This window comes from Histoplasma capsulatum (genome assembly GCF_000150115.1).
Source record: "Histoplasma capsulatum G186AR genomic scaffold supercont2.2, whole genome shotgun sequence".
Classification (NCBI taxonomy): Eukaryota; Fungi; Ascomycota; class Eurotiomycetes; order Onygenales; family Ajellomycetaceae; genus Histoplasma; species Histoplasma capsulatum.
The window spans coordinates 2,068,295-2,088,808 of NW_025544802.1; the positions used below are offsets into that span (position 1 = coordinate 2,068,295).

Here is a 20,514-nt window from a genome sequence, read left to right on the forward strand (position 1 = left end):
TCGTAGAATAGAGAGATTGCAGGGTCGGGACTCTATGATTCTGGATCGGGCGGAAGGGACAAGGAAGATTTATGGATGAGGTCTAGAATTTCCTGATCGAGACATTGCCAAGATTCCTCCTCAGGGATTTGCTCGAAACGTCCGAAACTCCCGCAGTACAACACATATTTTGACTCAGGGAGACGCATTGTGCTGGCTTCTACAGTTCTTTTCAACCACTATTTCCAATTCTTTTTTTCATATTGCAACTTCTTTATTCCTTTCCTTATCACAACTAGTATCAAGCCTTAGTTTTCCGACCAATTTCTGTCAGGCATTTATCATACTAGTATCCTTAGGGTTTTCCCATTCCTAGAAATCTTGCTCCGATAATCCTGTTAATATCATGCTAGCTTCTTCCCCAATCATGAGATCAGAGAATATGTGACTTGTCTCTGAGAAATGTGCGGCATTTACTGTTTCTCCTGCGGGGGGACATATAACCCTTTTTCCACCCCGAGAATTTGCAAGGCTAGTAGCCGAGAAAAAAAGCGGCAAAGAGCTAGATTTCCACCCATATACCAGAAATTAGAATGGCCACTGTAGCGCCACATCTATAGCATCATAGGTGAATCAGCATCCTGAAATGGCGCATCATGGATATGTAAACGGGGGAAGCCACGGAAACCTGGGAAGAAAGGTTGTGGGAAATGTGGGAAATTGGTGAACAGAAAAAATTGATCATACTGCATTGAGTTCCCCTTCTTCATCCAAACCCCACGAGGAATAAAGCTTGTCGGCAACCTTATCTCCCATAATTTTTCTCGCGGTGCTCTTCATATTATCATACCCTGTGGCCAGCACCACGATATCAGCAGCAAGTTTTGTCCCCTTTCCGTCGGCGAGCACCAGGCCATCAGAGTCAAACTGTTCAATTCCCCCATCACTCTGTTTAACCTTTATTTTACCGTCGACAATCAATTTGCTGCATCCGACATCGATATAATACCCGCCTCCACGAGTAAAATATTTCTTAAAAATCCCAGCACCATCACGACAAGCATCAAGCTTAAAGCCAGCCCTCGTTAGACCCTCAAGCGTCGCCTTATCCGCACCCTCGCGAAGCATTTTCACGACAGAGACGTGTAAGGCGAACTGTACAGGTATAGGCATGCTTTGTACATAGGTGTCGGCTTCGTCTGTGGGTGGGCCTGATTCGTCGTACATACCGGCCACAAGCGCGCTTACCCCATGCTTCTGCGAGATCACGAAGGTCCCGCGGCGCTGGAGCATGGCTACCTCTGCACCGTTCTCGTAGAAGTCTTGCGCAATGTCGTGCCCGCTGTTCCCAGTACCAACGACGACAACTTTCTTACCCTTAATGCCCGCGTGCTCGGAGGCATCTTTATATTGCGAGCTATGATATATTTCACCCTTGAACTTCTCTTTTCCGGGGAAATTGGGCATTAGTGGTTCTCCCGAATGGCCGGTGGCTAGGACGATGTGATGTGGATGTACGGTGCGAGTAACACCATCATTCGAACGCACTATCACCGACCACGTCTTTGACTTTTCATCGTACTCGCTTTTTTCAATCTCCGTGCCGGTCCATACATTGAGCTCCATCACTCTGGCATATGTTTCTAGCCAATCTGCTAGCTTGTCTTTGGGCGTATAGATGGGCCAACCGGATGGAAATGGAAGATATGGCATTTGAGAATACTGAACCGGGTCATGGGTGACCAGAGTCTATATGTGCATATTCAGCAAGATATGGTCATTTCAATCCTTGGGATCTGAGATCCACATACCCTGTATCGCTTGCGCCAGTTATCACCGACCCTGGAGTTTCGCTCAATGATCAGGGTCGGGATACCTAGTTTACCCAGCCTTGCACCGATCATAAGCCCAGCCTGTCCTACACGGGCATTTAGTTAACATGCGTATCACGCAATTGCGGGCGTGGTCAAGATGGGAAAATAAAACATACCTGCTCCAATGACAAGAACGGTGGGTTCAATATCTGTGAAACGCTTCTCCTGACGAGGATTATCCACGATGGCATCTGATCTTTTATTAGGATGATTGAGGCCAGATATTTCTTCATATCCCTTTAGCCCCTGCAGGACGAAACCGAGCATATACGCCTTCCAAATATCATCGCTATCGCGGACAAGCCTAAGCATCCCAGAACCTTTTCCCGTCTCAGTTTCAAAATCGAACATAGTCTCAATCCATTGCAATCCCGGTTCAACTGTTTTAAACTGCGGTTCGAACCGCTCAGATTCCCTAGGGTGAAATTCTTCGAACTTTGCTCTCTCCAGATTCTCTTGGAAGTACGCAGCTACCTTGTAAGCACCGTTGATGGTGCGAAGGTCCCACGAGAGAACAACCATATCGCGCAGCCATGCATCTGTGAGAAAGAGCTTTTGCAAATCGGACACATTTGCCTGAGCCAGTGATGCGCGGAATTTGTCTACCCACTCCACAACAATTTTGCGGGGTTCTGCGGGGGGCTGCTTCTCTGGACAATTGGGGAGAGAAACCGTATGCGGCTCTGGTGTCTCCATTTTTAGATCGATAGTAGCAAAAAGACCGTTAGATATCTAAAAGGACGAAAGAAACAAGGGTCCAGCTTGAGTAAAAGTTGATGCTGGAAAAGTTGATGTCGGGGAAGTTGGAGATGGAAGGGTCTAGAGGGGGAGACACCTACTGTTAACTGTTGACCGGATGCGGGGTGCAAGGACTCGTGTAACAATTATGCACCTGAATTTGTCATTTCAATGGTTTCTAAGTCAACGACTTGCACTGGTATCAGCTACTTGCCTTTCGAAAGCCGTGAAAACAACCATGCAGTGCCATGGGGATGCTGTAAAATTGAGCGAAAAGCTCATTTGTTAGAACTTTTGGTACAAGTTTCAAATGTCAGAAATCTAATATGGATAACAATATGGGAAACTGTTCCGCGACTGAATACTTCATTCACCCAATAGACGCAGGTATTGAAGAGGTCAAGGAGGCAGAAATAGTGTGTGATATCAACACAGCTGGTTAAGAGACGAATTAATTATTATCATTTGGATTATTCTACATGTACGGTATTATCAACTTGATCTAGAATATCTTTGTACGCCTTTCGTAAACACACTACCCCATCATCTGGGAATCAAGGGTAATAAGGAAGCAGACCAGCTAGCGCAACTGGTGGCCTCTCCAACAGCTGTCCCAGCATATGAACTGGAAGCCTCACCCTCAGTCAGAAGCTACAAAGAGTGAATGGGACTTTTCATGTAGTTGGTTTGGCACCCAAAGATGATCCGATCCAGGAAATTCCCAGGACTCCTAGCATGTCATGCCCAAGGTTATTTTTTTCTAATGGTTCTAATGGCCCTTTTGCCGACGACGGGGTTCGTGGCTTGAACTACTGCGAAATCCTGCATGATTTTGAACATTTTATGACTGGTTCAGTTCGTTCACACAAATGCTACCCAAGTTGCCCTTCTGGGATTCTACTCCAGTAGACCACCAATGCCGGGTACGTTATTCTGTGTGGTGCCTTGCGGGCCGTCCCGTTCACTAACGAACCCATCACTGATATAGTTGGTCAGTTTGGTTGTCCTCAACTTCTTCGCAAATGGGACGGTGCGGAGTGAATGTCGTCTTTGCCCAATTGCCTAGTGCCGCGTATTTCTATACACTTAAAAAAGAAAACCTTATCGATCCAGGAAAGAAACACTTGCGCTTCGGAGGGAGGTTCTTTTGAAGCAATGGAAACGCTGTCAGATGCAGAATGCCGTCGAAGCGATGCCACTCTGTAAGAGTCACACTTATAGACGCAAACATTAGATCCAATCACGCTCTTCGAACCTCCAACGAAGCAGGCGTTCATGAAGAGAGATGATCCGGGCCACCAAAGCACACAATAACAGGTGAGAACCTGGAGAAGTTTTGGGCCCCACATTGGGCCATCCCGTACTGAATACATCAGGTTCCAGACGGTATCTGCCTGGATGGAACACGAAGAGGACACATTGACATAATCGGGATATCCGGTTTTGCGGGCCTCCATGTTGAGCAACCTTTGTACTTCATCTCTGATAAAAAGCCCGCCTCCATATTCAAACGAAAACACCCCCAATCGACGCAAATTTGTTTTCTCGTACCGCCTGATCTAAACGTCTGCCTCACCCAGCCAGAACCTTCAACAAACAGCCCTCTTATTGGCGCAAGATCAACTCAAAAAGTATGAGCACCACGAGCGGCGCCGGAGGAGGTGGAAATAACGAGTCCTATAAGCTCCCAAGGCTTAAGATGATGAAGAGCTACTCGAGCAAGCCGCGAGAGAGTCGAAGGAGCGCAAATAGGGGGGGAAGAGAGAGAGAGAAAAGCAACAGGCCAACCGAGAAATGAGGAGAGACTCTAAGGAGCGCCGACCAGGAGGTGGTGGTGCCATCACCTAAAAATAGGCTTCAAGTTACTACTCAAGTATTGGTTGCTACGGACCATAAATTCTAAGAGTCCTAGGTTACTCTGATCGTCTCTCCGCTACCCACATGATGGCGGTCGGGTGTACGACTTATCGAGAATGTGGAGAGATCTCATAGTGTTGCTGATCATTTCATGTCAAATGATTCACTATAGCTTTACAGCAATGCACATTCCTCTTCCTAGGCCGCCTTCTGCTCCATCTTCATCCGTACAAATGACTCTAAGCCTTCTCGTACCTTGTCGTCAAGCAAGTCGACATTAGCTTTACCCCCATAATAAATCATGTGTAACTGGTGATAGAAGATGGCGTCCACATCCAAGCTCTTTCTAGCTGCGAAATTGAACCAGGACTCTCCGCTCGTCCAAGAGTTGCGCATTAACTTGGAAATGCGCTGTACATTGGACTTTTTCCTACACTTCTCAGCTTCTATCTGCTCAAGGGCGTATAGAAACTGTTTCAATCTAGGTGTATACTGAGCCACAAAATCTTCCATGGTGTAGCCTCGCTCCAGCCACGTATCAGGGCCTACCAACAATAGCCACCAGGGTGGATCGTAAGCGAACTGTGTGGGCATAGCGTTTGTGAACTCCAGCTCAAGGACTGCAGTGATCTGGAGCGTTTCACTGTTCACCAGAATGTTAGCAGGTCGGAGATCATCGCAAAAAAACTTGAAGGGGCCGTTCTCATTGATACAGTTTCTTGCCGCTAGCTGCTGAAAGAGATGGCGCGCAATATACCGCCTCCTAGCATCCTTAGGATCAGAGGTGAGGTTGCGCTGGGTGTGGAGGTGGACCAAGTGTTTGTCTGCAAGACTCTTGAAGTATTCATTCGCAGATGAAAAGCGCTCCGTAGGGAATCGGTTAATTGGATACCCCGTGGATGTGGCCAGTTCATTCATATTATGTGTCAAGGGCCTTCCAGTGACGGCCCATGTATTTGCGCCTTCAACGACTTCCGATATAGCTCCGATGTGAGTGAAATCGAGGTTGTAAAGTTGAAGCGTGAAATCGGCTATCTGACGGTACACAATGTTCAATGTGGTGTCATGGACATCAGGGTTCGGAATTTCCTTTTCTTCCCTGTTCGCGGTCGGCTTCTTCAAGATGTCTGACAAATGTATTCCCTCGATCTGTTCCATAATAATAAATAGTCCTAATTGTTGAGGGCTGTCCACAGTTTCATAACTTGCACCTCTTTCTCCACCTTTTCATCCCTCAAAGCTGTGACACCAGCTTTAGTAAACCGGATTACAGCATCAGGGAAAGTATCTTTAAATTTAATATGAATGCATATATTAAAGGAGCCCCGATAATAGTGTACAATCCTGTCGGGATCACCACCCTGGCGACGGTGAGCGACGAAAGTAGCTATTTCATCCATGGAATCCAGAACTCTATCTTTCCAAGCTATCCATTCTGTTTCACCCTTGTCCTCTGCGATCTCGTCAACAGAAGTCATCGTCACTTGATCACAGTGTATGACGCCCAAGCCTTGGGGCCGATTTAGGTGACGAGACCGCGGTTTGCCGTCCAGATTCCTTTAGCACACGGTCAAGATCTCTTAACTAAAAAAGAAGACGTGGTTGGTTCTGGTGGAGTGGTGGAAGCTGGTGAGGTGATGGTAGGGGTGAAGAAGTCTGTATCTGTTTGTATTCATTCATTGGATGGAGACGAAAGAGCAAGAAAACACAGAGATCATGGGAGCGCGCTAGTTATTCCTGACGACACTAGTCTATAATAGGGATTCCATAAGTTTCGGCAAAGAAACCTTGGAATCGGTGATGATATCACGTGGTCGGCACCCCGTTCCGCCAATCAGCAAACCCGGACCGCGACCCAAAGGGGACTCCGCAATGGAGCCGTGATTGGGGCGGCAGAAAAATTGACCCTCCCCTGGTTCTAGGGCGGTCAGCAGCAACATCATCACCGTTCCAGATTGATTCCACCAGCTTCAACTTTCTCAACCACGCATCCTACGTATTTCAAGCTTCACCACTCTACTGTGGCTAGTCGCATACATGCTAGGAAATATTTTGTCATATTAACTTTCAACTATGTCCATATTATCTTCTGCTTTTTGACACCCCTCCCAACCTCTCCTATCACCCTCCCCAGCTAACAAAAAAGCTTAAAATCACCCACAGCTTCTTCTCACTTTCGAAGGAATCAGTCTCCCCTCAGCTGCGTATTCTGTCTTCATAAGCGCGATGAATACCGCAAATAAGGATTCGTGGCACTCAGGGGGAGGTGGATCGCAATCTCATCCTGGAGTTGACCAGATGAACCAGCCCCCAACACGGCCTCTGGGATCTTATGGGTAAGTCGTTTCTTCTCTTTTGGCACAAACACATCCTTGTGTTATCATCGTAATAGATTGCAAACCATTCTTTATTGAGCTCTTTGACACTAACATATCTCTTTTGATATCATAGTGAGCTCCTCTTTCCATTATCCCCTTGTTTGCCGTCACTCAGATGCGACAACAGCGCCAAGATCTGGGGGAGAAGCACAATGGCACTCCATGGACGCGCAGAAACTTGCAAGAACTGACTTGTTTCCCGTTATATAGGCCCGTACCATCCTGTCAACCAGCCCTCCGGGCATACACTCCCAGCTCTATCAGATTTAACTCAAGGCGCTGGCGCCCCTCCAGCATCTCACCAAGCCCCTCCTAGATATGGCCAGCATAAACAGCCATCTCATCCCCCAGGCCATGCTCTTCCCGGCATTGGTCAGTCGATGCAACATTCACCCCAACAAGCCACTTTGAATCGCGAACGCGAAAGAGACTCGAGAGAGCGAGAGCGAGACCGTGAGCTCGATAGACAACGAGAGCTAGCTCGCGAGGACGAAATGATACAAAGAGAGCGCGAATACCGAGAACGAGACCGGGAACTCATGGATCGGTATAATCGTGACCAACCGCATCATCCTGTACAAAGCCATGCCGGTCCCATTCCTATTCATCAACCCGTGGCATCGAAAGGCCACAACCCGCTTGGTGGGCCCAATGGTCTCCTCTCGAACCTCGGTGCAAATGCTGCGCCTAACCCTCCACAAGGCTCTATTCCTAGTTCGAATGCCCCTGGGGGCTTATTTGGGAACCAGATGCAACAGCACACAGATGGCCCTCCCAGAACATATCTCCACCAAGGCCAGCCGCCTCAGCAGTCGATGCTTGGGTTCAATGGTAATGCAGCACCTCAGATTCCAGGAAGTGTATCTGCATTAGCACAAGGACAACAGCCAATTTTAAACGTAAGTTGACATCTCCGGGGAGTGTCTTCCCATTTGTGTGCTCCCCTTTTCTTTTTTTGTTCGGCAATTGGACTAGAGAGGTTTGGAGTTTCAAGATCCTTTACGCACAAAGAATGGCTTTATGGGATGTGATGATATTCGTTGAGAAAGGTCTTTTGGCACTGCTGCACCTCGAGTGCTTAGAAAGCCATTTTTTCACAAGGTTTTCGAACCACGGCTCAAAGAATACGCCTATTAACAATGGCGTCATTCTCTGGAACATTTAGCTACCCTAAAACTATACGTTTGTGCCCTGGGAATGAACCCATTTGTCGTTGAGCTCATTTCTTGTCTGGATTCAATATTTCCTGAAGTCGTTCTTTGCTGTCTTCCTTGCACCGCTGGAAAACTGGCTGGGCGTGTACTAATGGCAAACGATTGACAGGATGCATTAAGCTATCTTGACCAGGTGAAGGTTCGATTTGTCGAACAACCTGATGTCTATAACCGTTTCCTGGATATCATGAAAGACTTCAAAAGTCAAGCGTAAGTGCCATTTGAAAACCATAGTCAGAAGTGGGAAAATACTAACTCGTTTCCGTAGAATTGACACACCTGGTGTTATCCAAAGGGTTTCCACCCTGTTCAATGGCCACCCGACCCTTATCCAAGGATTTAACACGTTTCTGCCGCCCGGATACCGAATCGAATGTGGCACTGAAGATAACCCAGATGCGATTCGGGTGACAACTCCGTCAGGTACAAACACCATTTCAATGCAATCGGCAGCAAGGCCATCTTTGGAAACAGCGGGTGACTCTGTGCCGCAAGGTGGCTCTGCACCTGCCGCCGGATCTGATTACTATGACCAATCCCGTGCCGGATGGCAGCAACCACCCATTCAAAGCCAACAACAGCAACAACCACAACAAATGTCAAGAATGAATATTGGCCCTGGCGGACCTTATTCTCCAAAAGGACATTTAATGCCATCTGCCATGTACGGTGGAAAACAAGGCGCGCAGAATCAACCCCAGGAGTCTGCTTACGACTATCCGGGCCAACAAGATCTACAAGCGCAAAGTAACGCTGCAGCAATTGCTCACCAGCAAGAACAACGTGGTGTTTCACAGCTGCAGAGTGCCGTGTCTGCTGCAACAGCAGGCTCAGGACGATCATCAGTCATGAATATGGGAGGTATGCAACCGCAGGGCCCGACCCAACCCATGAATAACCTGACGAGTTTGGGCCCCGGTGTGCTTCAAGGTGTGCAGGGTGATATGAGTAAACGTGGTCCCGTTGAGTTTAATCATGCTATTAGCTACGTTAATAAGATAAAGGTATGCGCTCCTTATGGTTGTTAGTAGCCCACATATAGATAAGCCATTTGCTCACCCACTATGTTTTTTGGATAGAACCGCTTTGCCGATTCTCCCGATACATATAAGCAGTTCCTAGAAATCCTCCAGACATACCAGCGAGAGTCGAAACCAATTCAAGATGTTTACGCTCAGGTTACGCTCCTTTTCAACGCTGCTCCGGACCTTCTAGAAGATTTCAAACAATTCCTTCCGGAATCAGCAGCCCAAGCAAAAGCTCAAGCAGCAGCAGCTCGCCAATTAGCTGAAGAGGCTACGCCTCTCAGTAATATACGAGGTGAGCCCGGATATGCAAGCTCCTCCACCTTGCTCCAGGCTCAAAACCGTGATGTCAAAATGCCCCCTCTCGGCCAGTTTAACGTGAAGGAGCATACAAAAGATATAAAAAAACGACGTGGCCAACCTCCCTCGCAGCCCCCAGGGGGTGCCGGTTTGGGAACATCCTCAAATGTAGTGGCTGATTCTGCTAGCATCACCAGCAGTCAGGCAAACAGGGCTCCAGGTACGCAGCCAGGCACCGCCGGCAAGAGAGCCAAATTGAGTCACAAGCCGACGACCCAAGCTGAAGTTCCCCCTGTGGTATCTCCAACACTTGTCCCGGCTCTTCCAGAACCGATTTCTCCCACCTTTACACTCACTCCGTCTCATGAAGAATATGCATTTTTCGATCGCGTCAAGAAGTACATAGGGAACAAGCAAACTTTTGGTGAATTCTTGAAGCTTTGCAACCTTTATTCGGCGGACCTGATCGATAGAAATATCCTTATCAACAGAGCGGCTAGTTTCATAGGCGGCAACCAGGAAATTATGTCATGGTTCAAGAGATTTATGCACGTTGAGCCTAAGGATGAGATCATTGAACCGAAAGCCAAACCGGAGTCTGGCGTTGTTAATTTGTCCCATTGCCGAGCCCTTGGCCCTAGTTATCGACTGCTGCCGAAGCGTGAGCGCCAGAAGCCTTGCAGCGGTCGTGATGATATGTGCCAGAGTGTTCTTAATGATGAATGGGCGTCACACCCCACGTGGGCCTCAGAGGATTCGGGCTTTGTTGCCCATCGCAAAAATCAGTATGAAGACTCTCTCCACCGTATTGAGGAGGATAGGCATGATTACGATCATCACATCGAAGCTTGTATTCGTACCATTCAGCTTATGGAACCCCTTGTCCAACAAATGGCGACAATGACTGAAGCTGAGAGAGCGAATTTCAAACTCCCTCCTGGGCTTGGAGGGCAAAGCGAGACGATTTACAGGAGAATCATTAAAAAGATTTATGATAGAGAGCGTGGTCAGAGAGTTATTGATGAGATGTTTGCACGGCCATGCAGTGTGCTTCCTATTGTTCTTGCCCGGCTTAAGCAGAAGTGCGAAGAATGGAAAGCTAGTCAAGTAAGTAGCCCCTTAGCTCCTATACTGCGGGTGTGCGCTTCAAGCGTACTAATGGTGCTTTGCAGCGTGAATGGGATAAAGTATGGCGCGAGCAAATGCAGAAAGGCTTTTGGAGAAGTCTTGACCACCAGGCTATAATCATGAAAGGATCCGACAAGAAACTGTTCATCGCAAAACACATCCAGCACGAGATCCAAGCCAAACTCGAAGAACTCCGAAATGTCAGGAAGAGCGGATATCAGGTCCCCAACTATCAATTTGATTTCGTCTTCGATGATTCGGAGGTTCTTGTGGATGCAACTCATCTTTTGTTATGCTATATCGACCACAACTCTAGCGGCTTTGGAGCAGATCCAAACAAAGTCATAAACTTCTTGAAAGACTTCATTCCTGTTTTCTTTGGCATGGATCGTGAGGGCTTCAAAACATATCTCAGTGAAGTTTATGACACCACGCCGACCAGCGAGGAAGCTGAAGATGAAAGTCCCCCACCTGAAGATATTTCTACGATCCGATCTCGCAGAATCGCGAATGGCAAAAAGTTAGATCTTTTACGCGATGTTCTCGAACGCCGCAATGAAAAGACTCCACGTATTGATAGAGATGTTAGTGTGCGCTCTGGCAGCAGAGCGTCGACACCGGGTATAGGAACCCTTGTTCCATCCACCCCAATTCCAGACCCAACTGATCCATTCGACGTTGCTGAACTGAAGTGGATGGAGCATCCAAGCCAGGGAAATTTTAACCAACAGCGCGAAATTCCCTTGAACGAATCATACAAGAAAAAGTTCCATCATCTCTACTGCAACTTAAACATCTACTGCTTTATCCGCACGTTCGAAATTTTCTATAGCCGCCTTCTCCGCATTAAATTGTACGAGAAAGAGGCTCACGAAGCTGTGCGCAGAGCGATGGCTCCAAAGGCTGCCTACGACCTTGGGATGATCGACAAGTCTCCTTCTGATCTCCTCTACGATACGGACCCAAAGTCCATTTTGTACCATCAGATTGTCCGCATGTGCGAGGAAGTGATCAAAGGAAACATCGATATGTCTCATATGGAAGAGACCCTGCGTCGGTTTTATTTGAAGACTGGCTGGCAGCTGTACAACTTGGACAAGATATTGAGTGGAATTTCTAGATATGCTGGCGGGATTTTTAATTCTGACCCTAAGGATAAGAGCTCCGATATCATCAATATCTTCTTTAAGGAGCGTGCCAAGGACACGACAACTCATAACCAAGAGATCCAATACCGGAAGCAGATTGAGAAATTAATTAAGGAAGGGGATATTTACCGAGTTACCTTCGTAAGTGTTGAGCTTTAAAAAAAAAAAAAAAAGGCCTTAAGTAGGATGAAGCTAACTATCCCGTCATATTTAGATCCCTGCCACTAAGCATGTCACGGCTCAGCTTTTAACCGCTGAGGATGGTACTCTTGACAATGACGAGCTCAACGCAGAAGCTAGGTGGTCATACTATGTCTCTGCGTTCTCGATGCGCGACCCGACTGAAGGAGTTCCATTCTCACAAATGCGCATGCCTTTCTTGAGACGGAACCTCCCTGGCAAACTGGATTCTGATGAAGAATATAGCCTGTATTACAAGCCTCTCATCAACCATGACGGGCTGGTCATCCGGATATGCGCCAACAGCTATCATATTCTGTACGAACCTGGGACCGAGGATTGGTGGTATCGCCAGCCCAATCCGGAAGAGGATCCTACAGAGGCTGCGAGGGAGCGTGCTGCGGTCAAGGAAAGGCGCAAAGACCGGTTCAGGGAAAAGTTCGTCGACAACCCCAGCTGGGCGCAAGATTTCACGGAGGAGGAGATTGACCAGTCAAACCAACAATTCCGATCGTGGGTCGGCGATACAAAGGTGCAAGCGGAGCCGACAACGACGCGTGGCGATCATCGTGGTAATTCTAGTAAAGATGGCGATACAGAGATGAAGGAAGATAAGGACCAAAACGCAGACGAGGAAATGACCGACGCGGCTCCAGAAGTTCCAGCGGCATCGTAACGAACATGGCCAACATCGAAATGGGAGTTAGTTTGTGTTTTTCCTCCTTTCATCGTCTCTGCGCGCAGAATGTCGACTTCTTTGTCCTTTTTCCTGTACTTACTTGTTTTTCATTATTCCTCTCGAATTGCTCTTTCTTCTTGCTCTTGTTTGTTAATATTTATTTCAACTATTTCATTTCCCTTGTCATCCACATCTTATCTCCTACACTGCTCAGCTAAATCTAAATCCTCCGCATACGGACAAGGTGTGGTGATATCGCTCGGTACTCTTCATGGATATGGGTTTAATTAATTATTGCTATTGTTTGGTCTATCGGCGAAGAAGTTCATTTCGGTGGAGGGAAACTTGAATACTGAATATGAGGGCCCTGGTATCTTTTTATAACAATTCCTGTCTCATGCATCCCAGATCCTCCTCTCTATGCTGCTCCATTAGTATATCTTTGAACTTTCAGGACTGTTTGTAATTCTAGTCCTCTTCGAACGGCTTCTTTTTCCTTTACTGGATGGCTTTTATGCCGCTCCTCCTATTTCCTATTCTATTTTTCTTGTTTCTCTTTTGTGTTTATTCTAACGTGTGTCGAGTAAGCTTATACAGCTGTGTCATTGTACCCCACAGGAGAGCAACTGTTGAACATGTAGAAGGAAGATTGGGAAGGACAGTTGGTTGATTGGGAAGTTGGCTTCTTACTACGTGGGCGTTTATATAGATAGACCTTTGTCCCATCACACGGCAGATCAAGAGGCGATCAGCTCACGGAGAAGCAAAACACCAGAGAGCGTCCAACACCTTTCGGAAAATAGAGAGATATATAGTTATACCTATATTTACATATTTGAATGTAGACAGATGACTGCTTTCATTCTTATTTAAAAACTAGGCTTTGATACTGATCAGAAATACCGTATTCACTTGCTGTGCTGAGTGGCACTTTGTCAAGCGTCTAGACGGCTTCCATACAGCGCCCCACCTGCATTATCATCATCTACAGCGTATAATCAGTGGAAAGTTCTTCACAAGGCTCGACTAACTTTGACTATTTTGATATCAAAACTTCACAAGACCACAGCTCATATTCAGGATACTACAATATGTACTCTGTATATCGTTAATAAATGACAATGAAGCTCCTTGCATTCTTCATTCAATACTATGCTATTCATTCTCTTTGGAATGAGAGGCCCCAACACTGGTATGTCCTGTGAAGTAAGTGGCCTATTAAGCACTGTTAATAGAGATCCTAATCAGTATTTACATATTGATGATAAAACTGATTTTGAGATCATTTGACGGGAATAGTAATGTTATAAAAAAAAATCATATGAGGGAGCCGTGGACTGATGTTGAGCTGACAAGACACTTTTATAAACCAGAATCTATCTAACTATCGATAACTTCAAGGTGAATGAAGGGCAGAACTGGCCTTCATTATTGCGTTATTATCTTCTTCAGTATTTAAGAGACACAATTGAAAGATACTATTAAACTTATACTTAAATAAATAGTCTCATCTCTGCGAGGGTCGTTTTTTTTGTTCTTCAATTACCTGTCCCGGGAAGGAGAGGAAGTCAACTCACCTCACTGCAACAGGCAATCTCCTTGTGCATGTTTTCAGCGTTGCCAATTTGTCGTCCACATCGATGAGCCTACCTATTCGGCACTATGTAGCCAGTAAGGTCGGTCTTAAAAAGAACCTGACAGGAAAAAGGTACATAAAGCTAGTATACGCAGCGTACTCACCCAGAGATGAGTGAGGCGTCTGTGTCAACTAATCTATGAGGTGGCGAGAGTGTTAAAATAGTGTGGGTAGGTTTTATTTATATGACGTAGTTTCCAGTCGGGTCGATCTTCAAGTCAATATGGACTACAGGTCTATAACATGCCTCCGGGTCTGTGAATCTTCTTCCCTGTTGATAATGCTTGAAGAGAGGCAAAAAGCTGCTCGGATGTTGTTTTTTTGATGCCGCTGCCCGGTTGATTGCTTAGTTTTGGTTTAAAAACAAGACGGTGAGGTGAAGCTTACTAGTAGTTATCAACGCCATATCGAATCTCATACTGTATTTTCCCCAGGAACATTGAGCTTTTCTTTTATCTTTTCAAGAGCCTATCTTGTGTTCCAAGACTCTGATCATCTCGATATGCTTGGATTGCCTAACAGCGACCAATTGCTGCGCCTATGCCGATGTTCAGACAGGTAGGTTCATTCCGGATAGCGCATCCCGCTCCGGCCCCGGAAAATGGCCGAGCGCTCGAAATTTGCTCCCGATCCCGCCCTCCGCCGGCGAGCTGGAGAATTTGCATGACGGCGGAGAGTTGAGCCTCGAGGAGCGGGTTTCGTCCATTTAAGTTTTCTCCCTGGGGTTTTTAAATAATGAATTCTTTTTTCTTTCTTTCTTTTCTTTTTTTGCCCCTTCTTCCACCCCTACCTGTTTAATTTTCAGGTTCAAAAGGGTCGTCGTGCATGCTGGACAGCTCATTGTATAGCTAAAATAGCTTTAAATCCTTTTTCCTCCTGAAAAGTTTGGGCCAAATTTCCGTTTTCCAGGTGTGCGGTCAGATTTCGTTTTGACCTGCGGGAATCTTTCCGGCCGAAAGCGTATGTCCATTGAAAGAGGAACGGGATATACTTAAATCTACTAGTATATAACAATGGCTGTCTCTGCCGTGTTGAAAAGCCGTATCAGACGGCCGTCCATGCTGAGCAAGCTGGCCAGGGCTGAAGATCTTATCAGCTTCTTCCCAAATGGCTCTTATATCGGCTGGTCCGGTTTTACCGGGGTTGGATATCCTAAGTAAGTTATATCAACAGTATATCTAGTTCCGCTGGTCCTGTTTCTGTCTCTCTCTCTCTCTCTCTCTCTCTCTTTTTCCTTCTAACTGCAGAACTGTGTACAGGAAAGTACCCACCGCTTTGGCAGATTATGTTGAGAAGAATTCACTTCAAGGACAGTTGAAGTATTGCCTCTTTGTCGGAGCGTCTTCTGGGGCGGAGACGGAGAATCGATGGGCTAGGAATAATATGATTGAGAGGCGAGCGCCTCATCAGGTCGGCAAGGAGATCGCAAAGGGAATCAATAATGGCAATATCAATTTCTTCGATAAACACCTGAGCATGTTCCCCTCAGATTTGGTATATGTATGAGACATATCCCCCCGCTTGTGTCCACGCAGGTGAGTTGAGGGTTAGTTGCTGATATCTGCGTCGCGCTCCACAGGGTTTCTATACGAAAGATCGGCCAAATAATAAACTAGACGTTATGATTATTGAGGCATCAGCTATCACGGAAGACGGGGGGATTATACCTGGGGCTTCAGTGGGGGCTTCTCCAGAGCTGGTTCAAATGGCGGAGAAAATAATCATCGAGGTCAATACCGCGGCTCCTTCGTTCGAAGGCCTCCATGACATCACTATGTGCGACAAGCCTCCACGGCGAAAACCATATCTGATTATGGCACCCGAAGACCGCATCGGAACTACATACATCCCAGTTGATCCCGAGAAGGTCGTTGCCATTGTTGAATCCGACTATCCCGACCGGACGCAACCAAACGCCCCAGCGGACGCAGGATCGCATGCTATTGCCAAACACATCATCGAATTTCTCCAGCATGAAGTGAAAATGGGCCATCTCCCCAACAACCTTCTCCCCATCCAGTCCGGCATTGGAAACATTGCCAACGCTGTCATCGGGAGTCTCAGCACCAGCGGCTCCAACTTCCGCAACCTGCGCGTGTGGACCGAGGTGCTTCAGGACTCCTTCCTCGACCTCTTCGACACCGGCCACTTGGACTTCGCCACTGCCACCTCCGTCCGATTCTCTCCAGACGGCTTCAAGCGGTTCTATGATAACTGGGAACGCTACTTTGATAAACTGCTCCTGCGCTCCCAGCAGGTGTCCAACTCCCCTGAAATCATCCGCCGCCTCGGCGTGATCGGCATGAACACCCCAGTCGAAGTAGACATCTACGCCCACGCCAACAGCACCTGTGTCATGGGCTCGCGCATGCTCAATGGACTGGGCGGCTCTGCCGATTTTCTCCGCAGTGCCAAGTACAGCATCATGCACACGCCCTCGGCCCGCCCAAGCAAAACGGACCCCACCGGCATCAGCTGCATTGTACCCTTCTGCAGCCACGTCGATCAGACAGAGCACGATCTGGACGTCATCGTGACTGAGCAGGTGAGTGATCATAACGATTCCATGCATTTCTGATCCCCCCCCCTTTTTTTTTTTCCCCCCCTTCAGATAAGCTTAACACCCTGTTTTAAAAAAATCGTTTAGGGTCTCGCTGATGTCCGCGGCATGGCTCCCCGCGAGCGCGCCCGCGAGATCATTGCGAAATGCGCGCACCCCGACTACAGACCAATCCTCCAGGACTACTTCGACCGCGCTGAATTCGAGTGTCTGCGGAAAGGGATGGGCCACGAGCCACACCTGCTCTTCAAAGCTTTCAAGATGCACCAGAACTTGGAGGAGAATGGGACCATGAAGATTAGCTCCTGGGAGTAACCTTTTTTTTTTTTTTTTTTTTTTTTTTTCATTATGCATTTTAGAGTACAACAAAAGGTGGATAGAAGGAAAAAGAAGTGTGTAGAATCTGTTTATTACATTTGTGAAAATAAATCTTAGCTCTCAGGAGTTATGGAAGTTCTTAAATCGCGAGGGGATTTGGGAATCTCTGTATAGAGAGCGTAGAGAGAGCGTAGAGTGTCTATTACCTTATCTCTTCTAACTGTTGAGTTGTATGCCATACATGTTGTCAGTCTATCTACCTATACATATAAAATGGCGGATGAAGGATCTTTACGATAGCGGAGGGAGGGCCGTTGGTTTGGGATTTATTTTTTGATTCGGAGAAGAAAAAAAAGGAAGGAAAAAAAAGAAAATAGAACATGGAGTGACTTACAGAAATAAAAACTTGTTTGTTCGCCAGTGAGCGGGTCGTGCATTGTCATGCAAACATGTTCCGCAATGAAATGATTACGATAAACCTCGCAGCCTAGGTTTTTCTGAATAAACTAACAAGTAACTGGCCGCTGACTGTTGTTGAACAGCGGGATTCGGTATGCAAAGAATCTCAGGACAGGTGGGCAGTTAGCTGTATATGGCTATGTGTAACTAGTATATATATATATATACAGGCCGTGTCTCTGCGGCCATGGTATTTCAAGCTGGTGCTGGAGATGAGATATCCAACAGCACCTCCAAAGATCCATGGATTTTCTCATGTCTAGATCCCGCGATCCCTCTTGCGCAGACATCATATCGACTAGCACTAGCACTAGTATCCATGGGCAGAGACAGCACGATCATGATTCCATTGGAGACAAGTGGTGACGAAAAAGCCAGACAGACGTGAACAGAAGCAAAGTTGGCTTCACTACTGCAGGAACTCAGCTCCTTCGATGCTTCATTCAGCCACCGCAGCCTCCAAGCCGTATGCTGAGTCAGCTGGCCTTCGCAGATGGGAGAGCCCAGTCTGGAAGGTTTCTCCTGTGCCACGGAGATGCTTTTCTTCTCCTTTCCTCGTCTGGGAGCCTGGGCCACACACGCCTGTGCTAACTAACTCTAACGAACTCACTCCTCGTACTCAGTCTGGGGATTAGGTTGAGTCGTGACTATCGTTATATCCTGCGACATGACGACGACTGCGACTATCGACTATCGAATATCGACCATCGACTTCTGGACTATCGAACTCTGGAGTCCTGAGCAGAGCGGGAATGAACAAGTGGGGCCGGGCTGGGGCAGAGATCATAAGGTAGGATGGAGGTTTTTTTTAGTTCGAGCCTTCCTTCGGATTTATATTTATCTTCCCTTACTGTTTTCTGACTCGAGAAGAAAACTTCGGAAATTCGAGTCTTGGAGGAGATAAAAAACAGAAGTAAGCGGGGGCTGAAATGAAACAAATCTCTCAGTCAGAATGTTTGTTGGACATCCCAATATCCAGGACTGTTCTAGGCTTGTTTCTCGGCTGTTTCAGCCTGAGTCGCTCCCGTCGAGGCTGCGTTGGCGCTCTGTTCTGCGGAGCTGGGTGCGGGTTTTCTCATCTCCGCTACTGAGGGCAGATGCACAACCTGCTCAAGTTCTCCTGGGGCTGCTTTTCGGTTTCATTTTTCCGACATTGGGATAATACCCTTCTCCGATCCTGGCCTGGGATCATTCCTTGTGATCTACTTTTATTTTTTCTTTTTCTCTCTCCTTTTTTTGTTCTAGACTTTTAAGGTTTGTGAGAAGCATTGATGGACGTTTTGGCGTTCCCAAGATTGGCCTGAAACCTTGAGACAGATCGTGAAAGTCTGCTGGGGATCCGCGGGAGCAATTTGCCTCCAGGCCCAACCAGTGGGGACTGCTAGGGTATCGATAATAAACTCAGCTGATAAAACCGCTGTTGGTGAAGTTCGAAGTCAGTTAGCGCTAAGGTTAGCAATAATGAGGTTTCTGATATTTTAACTTCCAGAATACACCACCCCCATTTATTATTCTTTGTTCTTTGTGAGCATGTCTTTGTTCAATAGGTGCGGCACATCGCATCCGTAATACAGCCCTTCATATAGTTACTAGTACTAGCATGCACGGATGTGCTGTCCGCAAAAATCAGTAACGACAAACAAACAGTGACAAAGGGCCAGCCAGTTGAATCGGGCATGGACCTGGTATGGCGGTGGGATTTCATGCATGAAAATCCAATCGTGGATTTCCCTCAAGTCCATGGTGCTGCTGACTGTCGATGCAGTCCTCCTTTGGCTTGGACTGGGGGGGACGTCAAAAAATGAAAGAAACAAATTACCGATTCCTGGGCAGTGTGAGGGAATACGGGAAAACAGAGGAAGTCATCATAAATTAGAGAGTTTTGTTTGTTCCCCGCCTTCGTTGGCTGTTGTTGGCGCTGTTGTTGGCTGTTATTGCTGCCAGGGGTCCCCCTGTTCCCTGGGCGCCAAAGAGGGGCGATGGCTGGGCGTTGAGGCATGTGGCAGCAGCGGGCTGGGTCGCCCAAGCAGCGTGCAACCAGCTGTTCCCCAAACGGATGCGGGCATTTGCAACATGTCCTGTGGAGAAAACAGCAACCATGAACCTGCTTGTGTTTTTTCTTCTTCTCTCCCTGTGCGTTGTTCTGCTGCGGTTGGAGGAGAAGTGGTGTAATTTCTGGCTGTGCTGGGCAAGTTAGTTAGTTGTTCTACACTGAGCGTGTTGTAAAACAAGAAGATAAGTAACTAGTAAGCATGGGAGGAACCGACTGGGCGAGCGGCCAATCAGCGGCGGACGGTACCTGGCAGTTCCCCTGGAACTCCAAGGCCCAAATAATGGTGTTGGTACTAGCGGGGTCTGCTGATTGGCCACGGCGGCGGGCGATACCCGTACCACTGTTTCCCATACGCAGGCAATACAACCTTATCGGTCCTGTTTGTTGGTTGGTTTCCCCTTACTCATGCCTCGTAGTATGAGATTCCCTCTCTCTCTGCACCATCTTGCGCTTCCAAGGGTGGATCGTTAGTTGTACATTGCATCGTATGGGCTTCGTAGACACGGATATCCGTAGTGAGAGATATTGAGAGGGAGATGATAGATAAATTGGCTCTCGCGATCCCCTGTCGGTCAGCTCGCTACTGGCTGCCATTGGCGCAACGAAATGAATGCCAACAACGCCAAATCAGCTGTCCGATGTGTATTGGGCCGTCACCCCGTACTAGCGTGACCATACGAGGCCGTTCTCATTTCCCGCGGGCCCCTTTCCCTGCCCTTCATCACGCTCTTTTCTTCTTCTTCCTCCTCCTCCTCTTCTTCCTCTTCTCCTTCTTCTTCCCCGTCCTCTCCCCCAGGCTTTGCGATCTCCCTCCCCCCTCCGCATCTCCGTTCATTTCTCTTCGACGATTTATTCCCGTCTTTTTCCCTGACCACCGCTTCACTCCTTCAGCGGGCATTCTTTCTTCACGAAGCCAAGATCCCCCTCCTCCACTCCTCCAAGGAGCAGCCATAACCTCCTGTGTAGTGATATTGTCGCGAATAACCCG

At 47.4% G+C, this 20,514-nt stretch overlaps 7 protein-coding genes across 7 annotated transcripts; 3 read left to right on the forward strand and 4 right to left on the reverse strand.

Annotated features, from left to right (window-relative positions):
• Window positions 1-217: 217 nt before the first annotated feature.
• On the reverse strand, window positions 218-2,549 carry HCBG_01920 (flavin-containing monooxygenase; the record flags this gene model as incomplete). The annotated part of the gene is made up of 4 exons (XM_045428969.1): window positions 218-593; window positions 727-1,728; window positions 1,791-1,897; window positions 1,970-2,549. The coding sequence occupies 4 exons, from the start codon at window positions 2,547-2,549 to the stop codon at window positions 453-455; spliced, it is 1,830 nt and encodes a 609-aa protein (XP_045290755.1).
• A 2,097-nt stretch (window positions 2,550-4,646) lies between these two features.
• On the reverse strand, window positions 4,647-5,926 carry HCBG_01921 (phosphotransferase enzyme family protein; the record flags this gene model as incomplete). The annotated part of the gene is made up of 2 exons (XM_045428970.1): window positions 4,647-5,597; window positions 5,660-5,926. 2 exons carry the CDS (start codon window positions 5,924-5,926, stop codon window positions 4,647-4,649), a joined length of 1,218 nt encoding a protein of 405 aa, XP_045290756.1.
• Window positions 5,927-6,674: 748 nt separating this feature from the next.
• HCBG_01922 (transcriptional repressor Sin3p) lies at window positions 6,675-12,882 on the forward strand (the record flags this gene model as incomplete). The annotated part of the gene is made up of 8 exons (XM_045428971.1): window positions 6,675-6,784; window positions 6,900-6,925; window positions 7,037-7,725; window positions 8,150-8,250; window positions 8,309-9,044; window positions 9,120-10,472; window positions 10,538-11,782; window positions 11,856-12,882. The coding sequence occupies 8 exons, from the start codon at window positions 6,675-6,677 to the stop codon at window positions 12,495-12,497; spliced, it is 4,902 nt and encodes a 1,633-aa protein (XP_045290757.1).
• Window positions 12,883-13,376: 494 nt separating this feature from the next.
• Window positions 13,377-14,801, reverse strand: HCBG_01923 (uncharacterized protein; the record flags this gene model as incomplete). Its single annotated transcript, XM_045428972.1, has 3 exons — window positions 13,377-13,470; window positions 14,078-14,150; window positions 14,657-14,801. 3 exons carry the CDS (start codon window positions 14,799-14,801, stop codon window positions 13,377-13,379), a joined length of 312 nt encoding a protein of 103 aa, XP_045290758.1.
• Window positions 14,802-15,149: 348 nt separating this feature from the next.
• Window positions 15,150-17,011, forward strand: HCBG_01924 (acyl-CoA carboxylate CoA-transferase; the record flags this gene model as incomplete). Its single annotated transcript, XM_045428973.1, has 4 exons — window positions 15,150-15,292; window positions 15,396-15,630; window positions 15,716-16,681; window positions 16,784-17,011. 4 exons carry the CDS (start codon window positions 15,150-15,152, stop codon window positions 17,009-17,011), a joined length of 1,572 nt encoding a protein of 523 aa, XP_045290759.1.
• Window positions 17,012-17,660: 649 nt separating this feature from the next.
• On the forward strand, window positions 17,661-18,214 carry HCBG_01925 (uncharacterized protein; the record flags this gene model as incomplete). The annotated part of the gene is made up of 2 exons (XM_045428974.1): window positions 17,661-17,857; window positions 18,097-18,214. The coding sequence occupies 2 exons, from the start codon at window positions 17,661-17,663 to the stop codon at window positions 18,212-18,214; spliced, it is 315 nt and encodes a 104-aa protein (XP_045290760.1).
• A 500-nt stretch (window positions 18,215-18,714) lies between these two features.
• Window positions 18,715-19,877, reverse strand: HCBG_01926 (uncharacterized protein; the record flags this gene model as incomplete). The annotated part of the gene is made up of 3 exons (XM_045428975.1): window positions 18,715-18,890; window positions 19,119-19,255; window positions 19,741-19,877. 3 exons carry the CDS (start codon window positions 19,875-19,877, stop codon window positions 18,715-18,717), a joined length of 450 nt encoding a protein of 149 aa, XP_045290761.1.
• Window positions 19,878-20,514: the final 637 nt, after the last annotated feature.